Source organism: Nanorana parkeri, unplaced genomic scaffold (genome assembly GCF_000935625.1).
Source record: "Nanorana parkeri isolate BGI_ZX_2015 unplaced genomic scaffold, ASM93562v1 scaffold65, whole genome shotgun sequence".
Taxonomy (NCBI): Eukaryota; Metazoa; Chordata; class Amphibia; order Anura; family Dicroglossidae; genus Nanorana; species Nanorana parkeri.
In genome coordinates, this window is record NW_017306333.1 from 1,541,836 (window position 1) to 1,563,922 (window position 22,087).

General features: G+C 42.3%; 1 protein-coding gene across 1 annotated transcript in view; it reads left to right on the top strand.

Moving 5' to 3' along the window:
* Positions 1-4,937: 4,937 nt before the first annotated feature.
* MDM1 (Mdm1 nuclear protein) overlaps positions 4,938-22,087 on the top strand; it is a 37,368-nt gene continuing 20,218 nt past the window's right edge. The window contains exons 1-7 of the mRNA XM_018576357.1: positions 4,938-5,133; positions 7,345-7,450; positions 9,865-10,268; positions 12,555-12,689; positions 14,121-14,300; positions 15,563-15,705; positions 21,166-21,265. Coding sequence (XP_018431859.1) covers positions 5,116-5,133; positions 7,345-7,450; positions 9,865-10,268; positions 12,555-12,689; positions 14,121-14,300; positions 15,563-15,705; positions 21,166-21,265 — 1,086 coding nt within the window. The 5' untranslated portion in view covers positions 4,938-5,115. The remainder of the gene's footprint in view (positions 5,134-7,344; positions 7,451-9,864; positions 10,269-12,554; positions 12,690-14,120; positions 14,301-15,562; positions 15,706-21,165; positions 21,266-22,087) is intronic.

The following is a 22,087-nucleotide window of genomic DNA, read 5'->3' on the forward strand; positions in this document are numbered from 1 at the left end:
ACCCTCCTTCCGCATCTCACTTCTGCACTCTCTGTCCACATCTCACTTCTGCACCACCTTACATTCACAGCTCTCACCTCCCTATCTCCACCAACAACTCTGGCCTCAGCACGCTCTGCACCACCCCCGTCCATCCATCCAAAGCTCTCACCTCTGCAGCCCCCTCTCCATCCACAGCTCTTAACTCTGCACCTAGCAACACCCCCCTCCATCTACAAGTCTCACCTTTGCACCATCATTCCCTTATCCCCATCCAGAGATCTTTTTCTCTCATTTTGCTGGCATCCTTCCTGTCTACAACTCTCACCTCTGCTCCCAGTAACCCCCCTTCCTAGCCACAGCTTTCGCCTCTGCACACAATAAAACCCTTCTTCCATCCAAGTAGCCAAGGCTCACCACTTGTTTTTCCACTTTCAGCAGCCAACACAACAGGCAGATAAGGGCTTTTGCACAACATACTTGCACATTAGGAAACACTTACTTTGCAAGTGTGCCCTTCTCCAGCACTGTCAGATAATTCTTAAAGTGACATTAAAGTCAAATATATTTTTCCCTCCCCCCAATGTTAATGAAAGCACTTACTTTAAATGATGTTTCTTAATCCGATCTTCTTCTTCTTTCCTGTCCTTTTCATCTGTACCTCCAGCGCTGCTGCGGGTCTCCGATCTAGCGCTGACCCCTCTGTCCTTGCTGGCACTTCCTGTCCCACGGTGTCTGCATGCGGGTGCACGCCATCCATAGACTTACATTGTGTCTCTCCTCGTCTCCTGGCCAAAAATGTGAACTGCGCATGCGCCCACCGCAAGATGCGGAATGTTCACATTTTCGGACAGGAGCACGCGGGGAAGACACAGGTAAGTTTAAACCGCTTATATCTACTGCTGCTAGCAGTAGATATATGCAAAAACACTGGAGGGTTTAATAACCCTTTAAGTCCCCTGCTCTGTGCAATTAAAAAGCTGACTGCATGAATGCTCAGTTTCTTTGCTGCTCCTTTCCTTCTTTCCGGGGATGGAGATTTCCCTAAGGGCTGATATAGGAGGGAGGATGTGATGTATTTCTGTCTGAGGTGGGATAATGCTGCTCCCTGCTCAGGAACAATTACAGCACATGAGCAGTGAGGTGGAGCTGTTCATCTACTAGCTTGCAGAAGAGACGAAGAAGGAGGGAGAAAGGAGGAATGAGGCTGGAGGAAGGAGAAACAGGGAGCAGGGGAGAGAATTGCCTTGCTGTGCCAGTGTGTTTGTGGATATGTACAGCTTACTAGAGTAAATGAAATTGACTCCATAGGACCCTTCAAGGGAAAGGAGCCACCCTAAAACAGGATATTGGGGCCAGCGTTCAGGGGACCAGCTAATTCTGCAGGAAGCTAAAACTTTTAAACATCAAGGAGCATCATAGATGTTTAAGTGATCTAATCAGCATTTGAGATAACTGGGGGACCCAGGACCTTAGCAAATACATTAAGCATGGAGAGCAGGAGCAGACTGGGAAATGACCGTTCCTCAATCTGCTCTGTGATCAGTGAGGCACTCACAGCGCTTCCTGCTTCATAGTTGTGAGAAGCCAGCTGAAGTGCTGGTTACAAAGGCGATTGAGCACAGGATTGCCTGTATTTGAGGGCTAGAGAGACATTAGGGGTCTAATAGTAGGGCTGCACCAATACCGGTTTTCGGTATCGAGTACCAATATTTTTTTCCCCGGTACTCGCAGAAACTGAATATCGATATCGGACGTCCCATTAAGGAAGCCGAGCGGTGTGTAATGACTCGCCACCGCCTTCCTGATTAGCCGGGAAGCCGTCTCCATGTTCCCTTGTCACCAGGTGACAGGGAATAGTGGAGCCTGCTTTCTGGCCAATCAGGAAGCCACGGGGCGGGTAATGACTCGTCGCCTGGCTTCCTGATTGATCAGCTTCCCGAAGAACCATTAGTCATTACATGGCGCCCGGCTTCCTAAATTCCTCTTCACCAGGTGACAAGCGAGCATGGAGTCGGCTTTCTGGCCAATCAGGAAGCCGGGGGCAGGTAATGTCTCACCTCCCGGCTTTCTGATTGGCCGGGAAGCCGGCTCCATGCTCCCTCGTCAGAGCATGGAGCCGGCTTCCTGGCCAATCAGGAAGCCGGGCAGTGTGTAATGACTCGCTACCTGGCTTCCTGATACTGGAAGTTCCGGTATCGGGATAGGCATAAGGAGCATTTGGGCGAGTACGAATACTCGCCCAAATACTTGGTCTCGGTGCATCTCTAACAAATAGACTCCTAATGTCTCCAAAAAGAGTACCTGTCACCTCCAAACACTATCACATATGGGTTTGATATAGCAATAAAGTTGAGTGAAAACATTTTTTAAAAATCAACCTGGCCGCCCCCACGATCTGCATGTGAACAAACATGCGTGTGTAGGGAATGCGCGTAAACAACGATTGTGCTACACATGTTGCATATCCTTTAAACGATGGAGTGAGAGCAACAATTCTGGGGCTATCAGTCATAGTTAACACTAAACTGATGAGTGGTAAAAGCTTTTAAAACATTGCCACACAATTTTAAATGCTTGACACGTTTGATATCTCTTTACCCAACACAACCCCATCTTTTATATTTTACCAAAAAATTGGGTATTATATTCTGTTTCTGTGCACTAATTCATGTAATGTCGTTTATCCTAAAAATATTGATTTGATAAACATTTGTGCAAATATTGTGTGATGTAAGAAATTGCAAAATATTGTAAAAAAATTGCAAAAAATATTTAATTGTTTGGGAGTTTTAGGTATTTGTTTAGCCAAAAATTAAGAATTTCTCTGAACAGCAAACCTTTTGACTTTAACATCACACAAAGGACAGTTTGTCGTTTTAGGCTGAGACGCACTTTAAAGTGATACTAAACTCAGAAGTTAGAGGATTACTATAGGTTGGGCATTTTTTACCTTAATACATTCTCTGCATTAAGGTAAAAATCGCCCAGTACCTTTCTGTCCCCCCCACTTACCTGTCAGCGCTGCTTGTCACCGCCGCTGGTCCTCCATCCCGAATGTACTAATCAGTGGCGTAACCAGAGTTATGGGTGCCCGGGGCAGAATTTTTTACCACTGCATCTGCGGCCAGGAGCTTCGTTTAGTGGGGGTCGGTGATGGCGCCCCCCCTCAGTCCTGTGCCCGGGGCTGCCCCCCGGTTGTTACTCCACTGGTACTAATTGCAGGGAGGAGATTGAGGGCAGAAGAAACATAGGCTCCTTCTGCCATCAATCAACCTGTTGGGCGGAGAGGAGGGCCATGGCCTGCCGCAGAGATGTGTGTGTCTATGGACGCACACAGCCACTTGCAGGCACAGCCAGGAACGTGCACGCATGGGTGCCTCCATAGCAGCTGCTTAGCTGATGCAGGCCCCTGTGCAGGGGGCGAGGGGAGAGCACTGCAGGGACCCACTAATGAACAAGGAAATTAACATTTTTAATGGAAAACAACAATAGATTTCTACAAGTATGGGCCTCCTATTCATAAAAATATAAAAAACCAAATGACGCTAATATCACTTTAAATCCAAATAATGCATTAAAGTACCCTAACTATTAACAAAAATGTATCTTATTTGTGTATTACTGAGCTGCAGATCCTCAAATCATCTCTGAATTGGTGCTGACACTGTCCTTCCTTCTGGAGGGTGGCTACTTTTGTTCCCCATGGGCCCTGTGTGTGTTGTAAAGTAGTCACGGCTCTGAGCTCACTCTTGTGATGGACTTCAATCTCATGTTTAGTTCACTAATTTACAGTGGTGTCACGCAGGGGTGTGGCCCGCACCCGGGTGACACAATTGGAGGGGTGACAACAAAATGGCTGACAGTCATTCTGGTATCACCCCCTCTATAAAGTTGGGCACTCGGTCATGTACCGAGAGCCCAACAGTGCCAGGAGAGAGAAGGGGAGCCGGCAGGATGAGGAGTGCCGCCGTGAACGTCCCCTCCTCTCTCTGCCGACATCCATCACCAGGATGGTCGCCGGCAGGCGTCAATTAGATGACCGCGCAGGGGCGATGACATGATCACGCACACGCATGCGCTATGACGCAACAGCGGAGTGCCACCTGGTCTCGGCTCCGGGTGACACCTGGCCCTGGGACGCCACTGCTAATTTATATTGAAATTGTAGTCCATCATGGGGGTGAGCTTGGAGCGGTGACTACTTTACAACACACACAGGGACCATGGGGAACAAAAGTAGCCACCCTCCAGAAGGAAGGACAGTGTCAGCACCAATTCAGAGATGATTTGAGGATCTACAGCCGAGTGATACACAAATATGTTATACTTTTGATAATAGGGTAATTTAATGCATTAAGATTTAACTTGTATATTGTAAAGCGCTGTGCAAACTATTGGCGCTATATAAATCCTGTATAATAATAACTCATGAGTTTAGTGTCACTTTAATAGTGGTGCTGCCCTTTTTAAAGATTGAGGGTAAAAATATTTTCTTAAAATGTGATTCTTGCACTTTGCTAGGCTCGGCTCCCATGTGACAGCGCTGGGGTCTGGGAATCAGCCTACCAAGCGCTGTATTGTCAGAGGGCAAAGAAAATGTCACCTTTTCCATTCTTGGAAATGCACAAAAATGAAGCAGTTACATTTTTGCAGAGTGCCCTGCCATCCTGAGAATGCATACTAACACTGGAATAATGACACAAGACCCCTGTGCAGGAGGACAATTATATGTACCCCCCTCCACTGAAAAGAAAGCTTTCCTTGTGTGCTGTGCTTTCCACAGGGAGATTCTAGCTGGGCCTTTCTAATGACAGGGTTACATATATTCAGAGGCAGGGTACAGGTGACAATGTAAACTATCCCTTCACAAGGGAAACGATTGCTGCACACAGTACAGACACGGCTGAGCTAATCCCCACAAGGCCGAGGAGTAAACAACCCCGTGCTGAAGGGACTCCGGAAGGTGCATTTTGATTGGTGAAGGGACAGGCAGAGTCGTTGGCGCATGCGCAGTGTGGTATGGACGCAGGATGGGCTTTACCAAGGTAACGGGCTCTGTTTACATCGTTGTGACACCAGGGATCGAACCTTGTTGTAGCACAAAGGAACCCCGGGGAAAGAGGAGTCCGCAGCATGCCGGTCCGATTCAAGGTGCCACTATGTGACATCAGCCTCGAGCTGCAGCTGTCTGTCTGCTTGTAGCAATGTGTTATTGTGCTGGAATAATGCATGTGTATGGCGATAGATAGAAGATAGGGGTCACTATACATATTGTGGCTTCGGAGGGTTGATGTTATTTAGAATTGCTTATCTCTATTTTCCACTTATTCCACCTTTTTTTTGCAAAAGACTAACAAGTGCACCCATATAAATGTGCATTTATTCATTTTCTTGCATTGGAGCCTGCAAAGCATTGCCGTCATGTTCAGTGAATGACAGGTGCATTGCTCAAGCCCCTGCAGACTGTTCCTCCAGCCCCAGGTCTGTACTGTACAGAGCTTCTGTTATGGAGCTGGAGGAAGTAATCAATGGACTACAAGTGCAGTGTTGTCACCACACTTGTTATCCATTGAGAACTGTGTGGTACTACTGCCACAGTGGCAGACAATGGGCCTGTGAATGAATGACGCAGCTGTGGGAGCAGAGCCATGCACAGCCACACTGAATTAAAAAATACGCATGAATGGGGGAGAAGCACTCTACAATTCAAGTAATTGGGGGTCATTAGGGTGGGGGACTGTGGAATGGCACAGTGCTCCAATATACACCCTAAATATGGGTGTAACATGGTAATAAAGGTGAAATTAGCTTTTAAACTGAATACGTTAACATGCTCATCTTTGCATTTAAGCTGCCATTCCTGTATAAGGATAATACCTTTGCAAAAATCGGAAATAATATGGCAACTAATCCATAATGGATGCTTGTTTGTTTGTTTGTTTTGTTATTTTGTTTTACATGTTGTTATATTTGCAGATATACAAATGTAATAAACTGAAAGTGAAAGTGTCTTCAATGCAGTTTACCTGTCATTTACTACCTATCTGAATATATAATATACAATGTTGCAAAGTACAAATATCAAGACAGCTATAATCTGCAGTTCATGTAAAATAGGTGGATGTTTATGTGTTAATTATGAAACAGTAATCTTTGACCAAAGAAAAATAAATGTATATCATTCAATGAGCATTGCAGACAAATAAGGTCCTTCAAGTGACACTAAACTCAGGAGTTAAATCCTTAAAATACATTCAAACACCTTAACTATTAACAAAAATGTATCTTATTTGTGTATCACTCAGCTGCAGATCCCCAAATCTTATCTGAGTTCATGCTGACACTGTCCTTCCTTCCGGAGGGTGCCTACTTTTGTTTCCCATGGTGTTGTGAAGTAGCCACCGCTCCGAGCTCGCTCCCGTGATGGACTACAATCTCAGTACAAATCTGTAAACTAAACGTGAGATTGTAGACCATAGTGGGAGTGATCTTGGAGTGGTGGCTACTTTACAACACACAGGGACCTTGGGGAACAAAAGTATTCACCCTCCAGAAGGAAGGACAGTGTCAGTTCCAATTCAGAGATGATTTGAGGATCTACAGCTGAGCGATACACAAATATGATACATTTTCATGAATAATTAAGGTACTTTAATTCAATGTCTAATATCATTTTGACTATGACGTACCTGAGGATGAGACCGGAAGACGGGGAGGCGTCACTTGCGACTTGTGTCCTGCAACCCCTGGAGTTGGGGACAGGAGGACAAAAGGGGAACAAGGAGCACTAGTGCCACAGGCTGGAGACAGGCACTGTGCAGGAGACTTTTTGTAGAGAGGTCAGTAGGCCAAGAGTCAAGCCTGGTGGGCAGCGTAGGAGCAGACTCAGGAGCCAGAAGTCGTGGTCGAGGAAGCCAAACGTCAGATCCAGACAGGCAGCGAAGTACAAAATCAGTAGACGAGCAAATTCAGAGAACAGGCCAGGGTCAGGGGCTGGCAGCAATCAGAAGAGTAGTCCAGGGCAATCCAAGTCAAGCAGGTCATAAGTGGATAACAGGAACACAGGCAACACAAGCTGACAAGACCATCAGCAATGAGAGGCAGGCAGGCAGGCTAGTCCTTATATAGTCACTGAATTAAGGCAGCTACCTCACTTCCTGTGCGCCATCCGTCCGCACCTCGCGCATGCGCACTATGGTGTGCTTTTCGCGATTGGGCTTTTGCGCATGCGCGGCCATCATTGTGCCTTTACTTTAACTGTCTTTTTAAAATACTCACATAACCCTTTCTTTGCTATTTTGTTTTTGAATAAAATCCATAAATTGAATTTATAACATCCTTGGTGTTCTGTGTTGGCTTCAGACTTCATCAGAATATGACAGAAATTTCAAGTGGCGCACATCCCATGATGCAAATGAAGACCCTTCCGATATGTCCAGATGGGCTGGGCTTCGATCGGAAGAGCTTGGTGAGAGAAAGTGGAATAAGTAGATTAAAGATGACAATATGGTGCATTTCATATGATAGAATTATCCTTGTATATGTCAATGTTAAAACAAAAGATCTTTAAAGGAGAACTATGGGGTCAGTGTTTTTCCCCATAGTTCTCCTTAGGGTAACGGGAGGACACAAACTAGCGTCCTCCCGTTACCCTAAGCTCAGTATACCGCGAGCTACAGCTCGCGGTATACTGAGACGCCGGAGCGGATCCCGACTTAGACAACGGGATCCACCCAGCTGCGTGAGTGACAGCTGGCTCTGCCTATCTAGAGGCAGAGCCAGCTGTACCCGCCCCCTCCCCCGTCCATTCCGCCAGTGAGTGCTGGCAGATCGGAGCGGGGAGAGGGGAATCTAGCCCCTCCCCCTGTCACGGCAGAGAGCCGTGACTGGATCGAGAGGTGAGCGAACGCCGGTATTTGTTCGCTCACCTCCCGATCTACTGAGCCGACCTGTGACAGTCTCATTGTCACAGGTCGGCTAGAACTATGAGGTGAGTAGAAATCACTCATCTCATAGTTCTCCTTTAAACAGTAGGATCACTCATTGCGGCTGACATATCATGACTATGAGGACTGAAAAAATTACATCTTTTTCCTCTCATGCAAATGTCTGTTACCTAGACTTTGTAAAGCTTGTTTTATAACATTGTAGATAACTGGGAACATGAACAGTGTTCTGGAGAGTAGCTTTAGAATGACATTATTTACTAGAAATACTCTAGGAGATACTACATTTTACTATGTGCTTCCTAGGAAATGAATGTATATACAGTAAATAGTATGTGAGTTCATGGATGTTGGCTGTCTTTGAAAAGGATGAACCAGCTGTGAATAGATATTGGTGCAGCAATGGCAAACCCCAAGTACAGCTGTGCTTACTGGACAGATATAGAACAGTATATAGTGTTCTTAGAATAAAACAGTTTCACTATGCTTATATGGGTTTTCTTCCAATAAAGCATAATGATCATTACCAATGAAGAGCATTTTGTATATTTGGGTTAAAATAAAAAATGTTGGTTTTGATTAACGAGGTCTTTGAGTCTTTTTTGTATATTCTTTATCTCCCGGGCTGTGGAGAATAGAGCCTGTAGTTTCAGTAGACATGGCACATGCATTATCCAGTGCATGAATGAGAAAATGGTAGGTAGGTCAGAACTAACTAAAAGGGGCAATAAAATGGGAGCATCAATGCTATTATGCAAGACAAGAGAAAGAACAGGTAGGTGTGGTACAAAGTAACTAAGAAAGAGGAGGATGGGGTTGGGGGGAGGATAGGAAAACTGGGGTTGGGGTAAAGGTGATACCACCCCTTCATCTGCACTCCTGACCAATGGTCTGAGACAGGGAGTTACGAGGAAGCATTGTGCAAGAAAGCAGTATTTTCCGGTGTGGTGAAAAAGTCTTTCAAATAAAACCAAGTCCATCATCATTTATTATGTGCTCCTACTGGAAGAGATTAGATGCTTTCACATGCATTAATCTTATTAATCGACATTGTTATGTGAGCTGCGCATTCTTGTTTCCATAGCTTAGGTATGCAGCGTCTTGCTGCGTTGATTGTGTGGTAGGCTGGTATGAGGCTTGATAATAGCAAGAACACATGCTTCTCAAGTTATAGGCTTTTGAAGACCCAAGCTTGAATACTGTGTTGGCATGCTTGTGCATTTAGCCCTATACTATTCACAAACACAATTCGCATGCTTGCACTTTAACATTCAGAAGCCTAGACAGCAGCAGGATCCAAACTTCAGCCCTTCAGCTGTTGTGGAACTACAAGTCCCATAAGCTATGGCATGACTTCCAGAGGCAGATGTATGATGGGCTTTGGCTACAGGCATGTCAGATTGACATGAAGTAACCCTTGAAGCATGCATATTTCACATAGGTCTTATTTTAAATAGTTGCTCTAGCAACATTAGTTTCTTACCAATGGAACCCTCGGTTGCCATGATTTTTAACCTGAAAACATAGTATCTTACCAAACCACAGGCACTGTGTTGCATTTAATTACATTCTTTACATTAAAATGTAGGTATAGCCCAAACTTTTTTTTATAGCATATGGATAGAGCAGGGAAGAGTTACAATCCCTTTCAGGTTACTTGTTGCTGTCTGTGCTGCTGGGGAAATGTTCCTTTACTTCCTGTCTTGTAGACACAACAGATAATGAGAGCAAATGTTTCATTTCCTTTAAAAGGGTCCTGTAAGTAGAATTGTGGCTAGGCTATGGACATTTAAATATTTACATAATCCTAACTAATTGTAAATACGCTTTAAGAATAAGCTGCTGTAATTACTGCCACTGTTGAGCAAAAAATATATATATTTTTTTATATGTTGTTTGCATTCTGCTCTAATGTTTTGTTCTCTTGCTTTTAAAGGGATCACTAAAGAGCCAGGCTTTCCTTCAAAGCGAAGAGTTCCTTATTACTACCCACAGATTTCAAAATCATTTCAGTGGAAAGAAAATGATGACTATGTAAAAGAAAGTGTGAAGTTAGATGGAGGTATTGAAAAGGACTCCTTAGTTAAAGAGAAAATCATTACACCAGATGCACCAAGGTTAAAGAAAAAAGCTAGATCCAAGTCAGCAGTGCCTAGAATAGAGACTGATAATGGGCACTCAGCAGCTCCCAGAATGCAGTCTCCTGAAGGCCACTCAGAGGTGGTGAGAACACAGCCTGCCAAGGGTAGTTCACCTGTGGCAGGAATAAGAAATAATAAAGAGGACTATAAAAAAGCGCCTGTGCCTAAGATATCAATTCATCACAAAGAAGCCAATGGGGTAAGCAATAGACTGTACCTTGTTGTTACTGCACACATTATTAATATAAAAGCACTAAATAATGTCTATGAGCAAAAACGTTTAAAATGAAACACAATGAGGGGAATTTATCAAAACTGGAGCAGACAAAATCTGGAGCAACTGTGCATGGCAACCAATCAGCATCCACCTTTCATTTTCAAACCTTAACTAAACAAACTGAAGAGAGAAGCTGCTCCAGATTCTTCTGCTCCAGTTTTGATAAATTGCCTCCAATATTTATAGAAGGTTGACCATTGACTGCAATTTTTACCTTTTGATATAAAATAAAAAGTTACCCCATTCACTGGGTTCGATGTGTAGCCTTATGTCTGCTGTAAATTTTCAGCATGCTTTTTGAGATTCCAGGTTACAGTAGTGATTTTGTTCATTTCTGAATGTTTTCACAAAGCTAAATTATTGTACAATTGCATTGGTAGTATTTGTATTTTTTGGTATGCTCACTATGAAAGCTCATGGCAGCAGGCACTACATGTGCATTATTGTGGCACAGTGTGGGGGATTAAAGTGACATTTAACTCAGGTGTGAAATCTTTAAAATGCATTCCAGTACCCTATCAACAAAAATGCATCTTATTTGTGTATCACTCAGCTGTAGATTCTCAAATCATCTCTGAATTGGTGCTGACACTGTCCTTCCTTCTGGAGGGTGGCTACTTTCAATCCCCATGATCCCTGTGTGTGTTGTAAAATATCCACCACTCCAAGCACACGCCTGTGATGGACTACAATCTCATGTTTAGTTTATTAATTTTGCATTGAAGTTATAGTTTATCACAGGAGTGACCTTGGAGCGGTGGCTACTTTACAACACACACAAGGACCATGTGGAACAAAAGTAGCCACCCTCCAGAAGGAAGGACAGTGTCCGCACCAATTCAGAGATGAATAACTAAATGTGCCGAGCTACACTTTAGTTATTCATTTTTCACGTATACACACTCAAAGTGGGTGTACATTCCAGTGCCTTGTAGCTGTTAACTTGCTTATTGGCGCAGTTCGTTTTTTATATTTACCAATTCAGAGATGATTTGAGGATCTACAGCTAAATGATGCACAAATAAGGTCCAGTATTTTTAATAGTTAGGGTACTTTAATGCATTTTTATGATTTAACTCCTGCATTTAGCGTCACTTTAACAGCACTGTTGGGGAGATGGTGAGAAGTTAGCATTGTTAATGTTTTGGCAAGAAGTGTAAGTGCCCCTTTTTATCTTCGACTAGTTTGGTTACTAATTTTACGAGGAATATTTGCACAAAGTCACAAGCGTAAGCAAAAGGAAAAATATAGCTGGTCAGTTTCTTTAATTCAAACTGGATAAAGAAAGCCTCCCTAGCTTGCATCTTAAATCGTGATTGGTTGCATTCAGACCTATTTTTTATATATACATGCACTGGCCCTGCAAGGCTGAATTTATTCTTGAGGTTTGTCCTGTTTTTAACTAGGCTGTTTTTAACTAGTCTGCATAAATCAGTTTCTAATATGTCTCAATATATATCAACTATACTGAAAGCCCAATTCCAGGCTCCAGCCCTGCTTGCAAATGTCCCCCTTCCTTTTTATTACTTGGGCCTGTGTTGACAAACGTTTGTTGCGTCAAGCGGGTTTTGCACTCCCATACAAGTCTATGGGAATGCACATCCTGCTTGAAGCAGGTTAAACGTAGGTCAGAAGGAGGTCACCTCGCAGGCCAAATGCATCTGTCAATAAATTCTGAATGATCCCTGAAGCATGTCAAAACAAATGCCAAATTGAAACCATCAGCCCAAGCCTGAAGCCTGTCAGCATAGACTTTTTTCAGATGTCTTCAGGTTGGTGCAGTTATGGGTCCTCTTCCTCTTCACCCTTTCTCGGTCCCTGGGTAGTCCTCTGATGATGCAGATAGTAGAGATGACATGGGGGGGGGTACAGTTTATAGACATGGACATAGACTGCCAATATTGCCGTTCATTGCTCGTGTTGCTGGACTTACATCAAGGGGAAATATTATAGTCCAGAGGGTAAAACCTGGATGATGCCTGAACAAGGAAAGTGCTGTCCTTCTAGGGTAAACATAACATGAGGGCATTGTCAGAGAGAGTACTGTGTTCCTTTTAAACTTACAACTTTAACTACTTTGCACCCAGAAAATAAGCAAAATATAATTTGACCAAGGATTCTTAAACCTTTACATACAAAGTGTGTCCTTTAACACTAAGTCATTTTCAATTAAATATAATACTACTTGTAAATACTTTGTTAAAAAAGGTTCACAGAGTTCTGCAGAAAAAAGCTGGCATGAATGTAGAGCCGTCACATCACCCGCTGAGGACATCTGAATATCAAAGGCAGTTTGAAAGAAAAACCGGCACAGAAAATTCACCTTTGCTTGCTGCAGAACAGGTACATTTTGGTATATCATACACCTTGAATGCATTTATTTCTCACTTTATCCATTTATTAACAAATGATAAATAATTTTTGGTCATAGGAAATGTTTCTTTTTTTGTGTGTGATACAATTATATGAAACTCTGGTTTTGCTAAAAAGAAAAATATTTATTTACCATATAGAACTCGAGGGACTATTGGATTACAGGAAAACTGTAGGATGTGTAAAGTCCTTTTGCAGACAAATTTGAGAAAACCCCACTATATGACTGTTCTGTGTTCCTATTCACACAGTATATCTAAAAATAATTTTTTTAAAATGTCTTTTACCTTTTGTTTTTTTGTTTGGTGAAGGCCTTTGTGCAGTTCCCAAAGTACTCGGAGCAGTTTAAAAGTGAAAGTAGAAGGACAAACTGAGGGACAGACTGAGTGTCCTCTCATTAGCACACAATGCTTCTAAGTATTTAACCAGTTGTAAGGACAGACAGTGCTCAAATCTAGATTACAACTGATAATGAAATCTGCCAGCACAGAACATTAACCTCCAGCCCCTCAACATTACATGGGGGGATTTTTAAGCAAGTAAAAAGCACTTGAAAATGGAAGCAGCTATTTTTAAATGTTTGTTATTGCAATATAAATGGGAACATATCATAAATATAAAGCAGGGGTGCCCAGTAGATCATAAAAGCAATGCTGGTAGATCACTGTGCACACCGGGCAAAAAAGTGTGGGCACACCTGATATAAAGTATTAGTTATCTTAATTTGGCTGTAAAATTGGAAATACGCGTTAAAGCAACTCCGTCACTAAATCTAGAATGACAGCGAAATCTTTACTTATATTTACTTATCTACTTGCAAAGCAGCAAGTAAATACTTACCTCTCCACTGCTGGAAATGTTGATATCCTGTTTCTTGTTGCACTCGGGCCAAGTAGTGACATAGGGGTCAGTCGAGGGACCCCAGGAGATTAAAAGTCTTGGTAGTGTCAGTTTCTACAGAGTCTTCTTTGGAGTAAAACATTTTGCTGCCATTTTTCGTTTAGCAACATAGTAAAGTATTTGTTTACATTAGACTTTTTGAATTTTAAAGTTTTCCTTAGACCTAACCCCACTTCCCAACGCTCCCTAAGTTGATAGAGAGGAGCGATGCCAAGCTTGATTTTCAGGAAACTTCAGGTGCCTGTATGCCTGCATTTACTGAATATTTTGGCATACTATTTTCAATGTCACCTCTGCTTATAGATTTTGTCATCATATTTAGTTTGAATTACCAGGTTTGTTACAGGTTTACGGCAACTGGCAAATCCTAACCTCCTAATGATTGCTTGTAGTTACACAATTGCATTTGCCCCACACTAAAATATTAACTACAGCTATGAACAAATATTTTAAAGGCGCTTTAACCCTTTTTGTACCATTTGTAAATGTTTTCTCTTTCAGGTTGTACATAACAAGAATCATTCAGTGCCACCATTTAAATTAAATAATCCTAACATAGAGACGGAATATAATAGTCAGTTTAAAGGATCTCCACCTTCAAAAGGTCCAAAGTTAAGAAAGGACTGGGAGGACAAACATCACACAGAATATGATACAAATCATCATTCTCCTAAAAGAAAGGTACATTTTCTCTGAACTCCAGGAACTCCGGGTAAAGAAAAAACTCACCCTTGTAGTGGGACTAACTGCAAGGTTTAAGCACTCATTTTGTCTATGGGACCTGTCTATGGGAGTTAACTAAAGTTATATTATTCACCTGATCTTCGGCGCCGGCATTCAGCGCTCACCTCTCTGCCCCTCTGCTCCAGCTATGGAATGTCCGTCGGTGTCCTCATGTCTAATGCAGGTGAGTGGACCAAAAGCCCTGCATTGTACATGAGGACAGCAGGGAACCTCCTACAACCTGGAGCTTTAGGATGAAGAGGGGAGTTGTTTTTAATTTCCAGGGTGTGGGTTTAAAGTCCATTTCCACCTTTTGTAAGTGATTAGCATTTATTGTGGTAATGAAGAGGTGCAGTGATGATGTATACATGTGCACATTTTTGTGACTTACATTGCAAGTTTTCTTCATTTTTTTGTGAAGCTTTTTTAAGGCCTGAAGCCTAAAAATTTCAAAATTTTCTCCACTAGAAAATAAGTCTGATACCAGGGTGTCAGTCTGCAATCAGCTGCCCCCCTCCCTGTCACCCACTGAAACATGATCAGTAAACACCAGCTCTGCCTTTACACACAATACACTGTCCGGAGGGGGGAAGATATACACACATTTCTTGCACAGCACAGAGTTAGAAATTTCAATGCGGATATGAAGAGGAAAGCTATTAAAAAATGTAAGTTTCTGTGTTCATATACATCAGCGGCATATGCCCGCTTCATGTACACTTGGTGTACATTGCTGGCAAATGTTTTTTTTTAAAAAGCTCTGCAAATGTGGAAATAGGCTTTAAGAAGAATTAGAGCCAACTAAAATCAATGAACATGCATCTGCTAGCATTAGTCATTATAGCAGTATTCTTTGTTTGTGTAGGCCATTGGAATCATAGGATTAAGGATTAACCCAAAGATTAAAATATTGGGTAGAGACAAGTAACATACTGCTGGAGAGGCAGGGGCTGGCTGCCAGAGCCCATCTCAGACTCACAGGTATGGGAGAGGTGCCCCCTTCCCTGTACCTATGATAGTTATGCTACCGGTCATGAACAATTTTATATTTAACACTGTATCCAAAAAATATTCTTGTTCAAGAAATCAGTATATAATGCCCTCACATTTTTCCATTTAGAAAGTACACTTGCTTTTAGTAAAAGAAAATAAATCAGATTTTGGTGCACACACAAGTTTCTTACTTTATGCTGTATCCCTTCTGCAAAAACTGTTTCTAGGATAAAAAGAAGACGGTTGGTGAAGTGAAGTCAGGTTCTGCCAAAGTGAACACATCTGACATAGAACAGAAAGCAACTGATCAAATAAATATTCTTAAGGAAAATGTTATTAAGCAACTTTACACTCCCACAAAATATAACAGGTAGGCAACCTTTTCAAACTACCTTAATAGACTGATTACTAAAAATCATTACACGTGAGAAATCTTACTGGTTGAAATCGTAGCCAAATAAACTAAACAATTCACATATAACTGACCTATATATCACATGGTGAGTTAAAGTGTAACTATGGGGAAAACAAAAAATGACATACGGTATATGATGCAGTCTTTCAATAGTCTTAGCAACGTGTTTTTTTAAACTTTACTATTACATAGTTTTATTACCTGTTGAACCTGCCAGTATATACATTATTTTCCACTTCTTTTGACAAAATGACAACACTTCTGACCTCATAATGTTTTTAATCTTTTATAATTTTTCATTTTTTTTCTGCAATTAAATCATACAGAAGCATTGTCAGCCTGTGGACAGGAAAGCATTAGGGGTATCAAATGAATTATAACCACTTCAGTTCTCGTCTCTGTATACCCCTTATGGACCAGAACAATGTTTACATTTCCACTATGGACCTGTTTATTTGGCAATATTTTTGTTATTTATTACAGGTATTTTTTATAGTGCCATCAATTTACACAGCGCTTTACCAAGTAGTCATTCATATCAGCCCCTGCCCTCAAGGAGCTTACAATCTAAGGTTCCTAGCTCATATACACATATATACTAGGGCCAATTGAGAAAGGAGTTTATTAACCTACCAGCAAGTCTTTGGAGTACCTGGAGTAAGCCAACACAAGTACAGGGAGAACATGCAAAATCCATGCAGATGGTGCCTGGCAAGGATTTGAGGACCCCACTGCTGCAAGGCAGAAGTTCTAACCACTGTTGAATCTATAGACAACAAGAAATTTAAAAATGTTTTTTTAAAAGATTAACCATATGGGCCTGTTGAGACCATAGTGTATTGCTATGGCACTGCACCACACTAGGTGCATTGTTAATTTAGTGCAACACTATGCTGCGAACAGAACAGGCCCCAAATTACATATACTCAGGGATATACTGTACATAGAGCGGAATTTAACAAACCTGAAGCAGACAAAATCTGCAGCAGTTGCCCATGGCAGCCAATCATGTGAAAAGCAAATTCCACTTTATTTATTTCATCTGCACATACACTATATTGCCAAAAGTGTTGGGACGCCTGCCTTTACACACACATGAACTTTAATGGCATCCCAGTCCTAGTCCGTAGGGTTCAATATTGAGTTTGCCCACCCTTTACCACTATAACAGCTTCAACTCTTCTGGGAAGGCTGTCCGCAAGGTTTAGTAGTGTGTCTATGGGAATGTTTGACCATTCTTCCAGAAGCGTGTTTGTGAGGTCAGGTACTGATGTTGGAGGAGAAGGCCTGGCTCGCAGTCTCCGGTCTAATTCATCCCAAAGGTATTCTATCTGGTTGGAAGCCAGGACTCTGTATAGGCCAGCTAAGTTCCTCCACCCCAAACTCACTCATCCATGTCTTTATGGACCTTGCTTTGTGCACTGGTGCGCAGTCATGGTGGAACAGGAAGGGGCCATCCCCAAACTGTTCCCACAAAGTTGGGAGCATGAAATTGTCCAAAATGTCTTGGTATGCTGATGCCTTAAGAGTTCCCTTCACTGGAATTGAGGGGCCAAGCCCAACCCCTGAAAAACAACCCCACACCATAATCCCCCGTCCACCAAACTTTACACTTGGCACAATGCAGTCAGACAAGTACCGTTCTCCTGGCAACCGCTAAACCCAATCACATCCATCAGATTGCCAGACAGAGAAACGTGAACCATCACTCCAAAGAACACGTCTCTAACTCTGCTTTACACCACTGCATCTGACGCTTTGCATTGCACTTGGTGATGTAAGGCTTGGATGCAGCTGCTCGGCCATGGAAACCCATTCCATGAAGCTCTCTATGCACTGTTGTGCCAATCTGAAGGCCACATGAAGTTTGGAGGTCTGTAGCTATTGACTCTGCAGACAGTTGTCGACTTCTGCGCACTGTGTGCTTCAGAATGCCCTGATCCCGCTCTGTCATTTTACGTGGCCCACCACTTCGTGGCTGAGTTGCTGTTATTCCCAGTTGCTTCCACTTTGTTATAATACCAATAACACTTGACCATGGAATATTTAGAAGCAAGGAAATTTCACGGAACACCTGAATCCAATGATTTGGAGGGGTGTGCCAATACTTTTGGCAATATAGTGTAACTGGATAATTGAAGTGAACCATTCTCAACCACTTTGGTAAATCAGCCTCATTATCACATGCATTAGTTAAAAAAAAAAAAAAAGGTAGTAAGTAGAAAGTTAACCGGACTGAACTTGTGAGAAAATGATGACTTGTCACGAAAGGAAACCTCGTACCTACATTTTTATGATAAAAAGGAGCTCTGCACCTTACAGGTTGACCCAGTGCAGAATTGCAAGGGCAGCATTAGAGCTTTTTTTAGCTACAGCTACTTAAATGAGCGAGTGGAATGTTTTCTTATGAAGAGTGTGGGTCATTTTCAAGAGTGGTTTTTGTGTTTTTTTTTGCACAAAGAGCAGTTATGGAAACATGTAGTCTAGTTAAAAAGTAGAACTAAGTTTTTATCATAAAAAGAACTATAATGGTTAGGGATCATTTTTTTCCCTATACTATATATGTAATCTTGACTTCTCTACAGATCTCTACAATTAGAGTGCACAACAGAAGTTGTTTGCTTTCATACTATCTCTCTTTAACTGAAATTAAATGGGGTGAAGCAGAGAGAGAGGAGAGAGAGGATGAGGCACTCATTGATATTCTCCCTAGTGGAGTGCATTCAGCACTGAACTCTACTTAGGTTAGGTTATTGAGTGCAGGACATACGCTTTTGTGTACAGGTCCAAGCCTTGTGGTGACAGTTTCTGGGTTTCTTCTCACACGGTGGCTACACAGCCTTTGACATTTAATATCCATATCCACCAAAGTTTATCTGATTCAGTCTCTTGATTTAAAGGAGACTTCAGAGTGACATTAGCACTGAAGGGCTATCTCCTGTTTCTCTGCTCTTGCTTAGATGAGAAATGTGTGAACTCCAAAGTGAAGCTCACCACATTTCAGCAGTATCCTAGAAATTAATTTCTCCAAGATGCAGCTGCTAAAGATACTGAATATATATATAACATGTTTTTTTCTATTAATCTTTTATGTTATTGCTGTTTATTGTTACAATGTAGTCCTATTCTGTATGTGTCTGGCTTCCAAATCTGCACAACATCCAGTGAACAAATGTGTCCAGCCGCATTCCAACTCCTGGGAGATATATTGCATGGGAACAGATGCTTCGCCTTGTGTTTTGTATCATAGTGATCAAGATTAGGGCCTGCTGTGCCAACACATTCAGAGCAAGGAGCATAAAGCAGAGGTCAGAATGTGACAAGTTGGTAGACGAGCAGTGCTTGATAATCTAGCCTAATAACAACGAAGTTATAGCATATACTGTATAGGAACTGTGGCATTGTGAGGCATTACCACGGTGTTAGGTGGCCTCAAAGTCACCCAGGGTTCTCAGCCAGAGGGGCTGAGTGGCTCCAGGAAGACATTACTGGTACCAGGAGAGAACTGCCTTTTCAGTTCTTTCTGGGTTTTCTGGATCATAGTTGGGATCCTGGAGCCAGGAGATTTCTTAGAGCTCTGGGTGGGAAGAAATCTCCATTCCTGGGTCCATGCTTTGGTGGTGACCAGCACCTGATTGTGCACCTGTGTACATCCCTCATGAAGTGTGTGCTGGGATGTGTTCAGGGCCCCCCACCTGTGAGTCAGGAGAGCTCCACCCTGGAGTCAGTGTGGAGGCCAGTGCAGCAGGGAGCTGCGGGTTTGTGAACCATATTGAGAGGATTGGCATGTTATTGCCGTTGTCTGGAGGAACCAGACAGTGGCCCTAAAGATTGAGGCCGGAGCAGCAGTGCTGCAAGAGAGACAGATGTCGGTGAGCCCTTATCTGTTATATGCTACAGCAAGCTATTTATGTTGGATTTCGTGTTATGTACCGTTTTGAAAGCAAATAAACTGCATCTTACTTGCACCTCCGGTCTACAGTGGAGTGTCCTTGTTACAGAACTGTAAAACAATGTCCATAAAAAGGTTGACAGGTATCAAGAATCTAAAACTAGATATAATGTACAGTAATACCTTGGTTTACAAGTAACTTGGTTCGAGAGTGTTTTGCAAGATGAGCAAACATTTCTGAAAAATTTTGCCTTGATATACGAGCAATGTCTTGCAATAAGAGCAAAATTTTGTAGAAAAGCACCACCCGAATAAGGCTGTAGCAATGCGAGCAATGAATCTGTTGAACGACAATGCAATGTCACAATTCCGCAAAACCTTCAAAAGGAGGCAACGGCAAGTGTCATTGGATAGATTCCTTGTTAACCACTTGACGTCCGCCTGTTGTAAAAAAACGGACGGACGGCACTGCAGCATTGGCGGGTTGCCGTCGCCAGACGGCATTTTTTTTCTGCTCGCGCGCGCCCCCTAGCGGGCACGCACGGGCAGAAAAGACCCGACCAATGCAAACACACGTTACCGGGTGTTTCACATATAGGTGATCAGCGGCTCCATAGCCCGCCGATCTTGAATCCCGGGATGATGAAGCAGATCTCTGCTTCATCAGCTTCTTTTGGGGTCCACAGGTGACATTAGGGGTCCTAGATTATATTCTGTATTATATTACAGTACAGTATTGTAATAATTTTTATATGAATATTTTTGAGTTGTGGAACAAATCATCTGAATTTCCATTATTTCCTATGGGGAAATTCGCTTTGATGTACAAGCACTTTGGATTACATGCATGCTTCCGGAACTAATTATGCTCGTAAACCAAGGTATTACTGTATCTTAGAATAAGACATGCTCCTCTGTTAATTATAAAGGTGTTAGTGGGTTTGCATTATAGCAATGTCCCCAAACTCCTTGGTAAATCCTAATATGCATAATCATTTATTATGCAGGGTATATTAGGTCTTATATTACTCTAAAAGTTGGTGCTAATTTGACATACATTGACAAAGATGATTACAAATGATAGGCACTGATTGTGACAGGTGGACACAGATGGACTGATACACATCAGCAATCAGAACCTGGATGAGTTGCTACATAAATCTCAGGTCAGTGTGTGATATGACAAGCCACAACAGTCTTGGGAGACACCATGCCAACTTTTTGACAGCTGGATGGGCAGGGTTAATTTGCAGTTTATAATTACAGCATTAAGAATGTAAAAAGAACCTTTTCCAACAGCAGAACATAATACAAATATATTTTACAATAATGCTCGTACAAGCTAGGAGCCTAGATAAAATCAGCGCCTGGCTACAATATGTGATCATAGGCTCTGATTCCTGTTTATGAAAATAGGCAGCAAAAAGAGAGTAAAGTAAACATATGATCATAATTTGTAATATTTGCAATACACATGTACACATGCCTTAACAAATCTCATGCCATAATATTTTGTTTTGCAGGAAAGCAAAAACTGAATATTCTGCAAATTATCTATCCCCTTCAGACTATAAATACAAAGATGGAGCCTGGATGAGAGCAAAGCCTCAAGTAAATGATCAAGTGAGTAAAACGTATTTGTTTAGTTTTTTTAATTGCTCTAATTAGAGATGGAGCTGGGTTGGACTGAATTAAGTCATCTTTTAATGTACCATGTTCAGAATATACTTGGAAATGTTAATGCAATTTGATGCTACGGAAAAATGTTGGTATTACCCATAGAATGTCATCACATTTCCTTTATGTACTATTTACATTAGAACACATCTTAAAAAATAAAAACATAATCTGCTATATTTAACCTTTTACCCTTTTCGTAAATAACTCTTTAAAGGGAAAATCTATAAAGCAGCAGTATGGCCATGGCCACAGAGCCACTATCGCATCTGTTGCCAAGGCTTGCCTGTGTTGGGGGCCCGCTACTTGTGGGTCAGCTGCTTGAAGAACTAAGCAAGTAAGGCCCACTCGCTGTTGTCTGTCTGTGGGAAAGAACATCTGCCTGGGTATTTTTGCCCCAGGGATGTATACTGCTGATAGGTCCTGCATATTTTCCAAGTCATCCCACCTCCCTCAGTAGCGATACACTGCAGGAGGACCCCCCCAGCTCCTTATATGAAAACCAGTTGACAGACGTGAATGGCAATTTACCCTGTGGGTCCACCACTGCAAGTTGTCCTTCATTTTCTGAGACATTCTCTGGTTAAGACTGTCCTTGTCCCAATGACTTATGAAGCCATGTTGAAAAGGCCTGAGGTGCCATTGGGCCCACCTCACCATTGCTATAGCTGCCACTAGTGTCCCCACCACAGAATAATTTTATTGAATTGAATTTATGACTGCCTGAGTTTTGAAGCAGGCTCCCAGCTAGGTCAGACTTTGGGACTG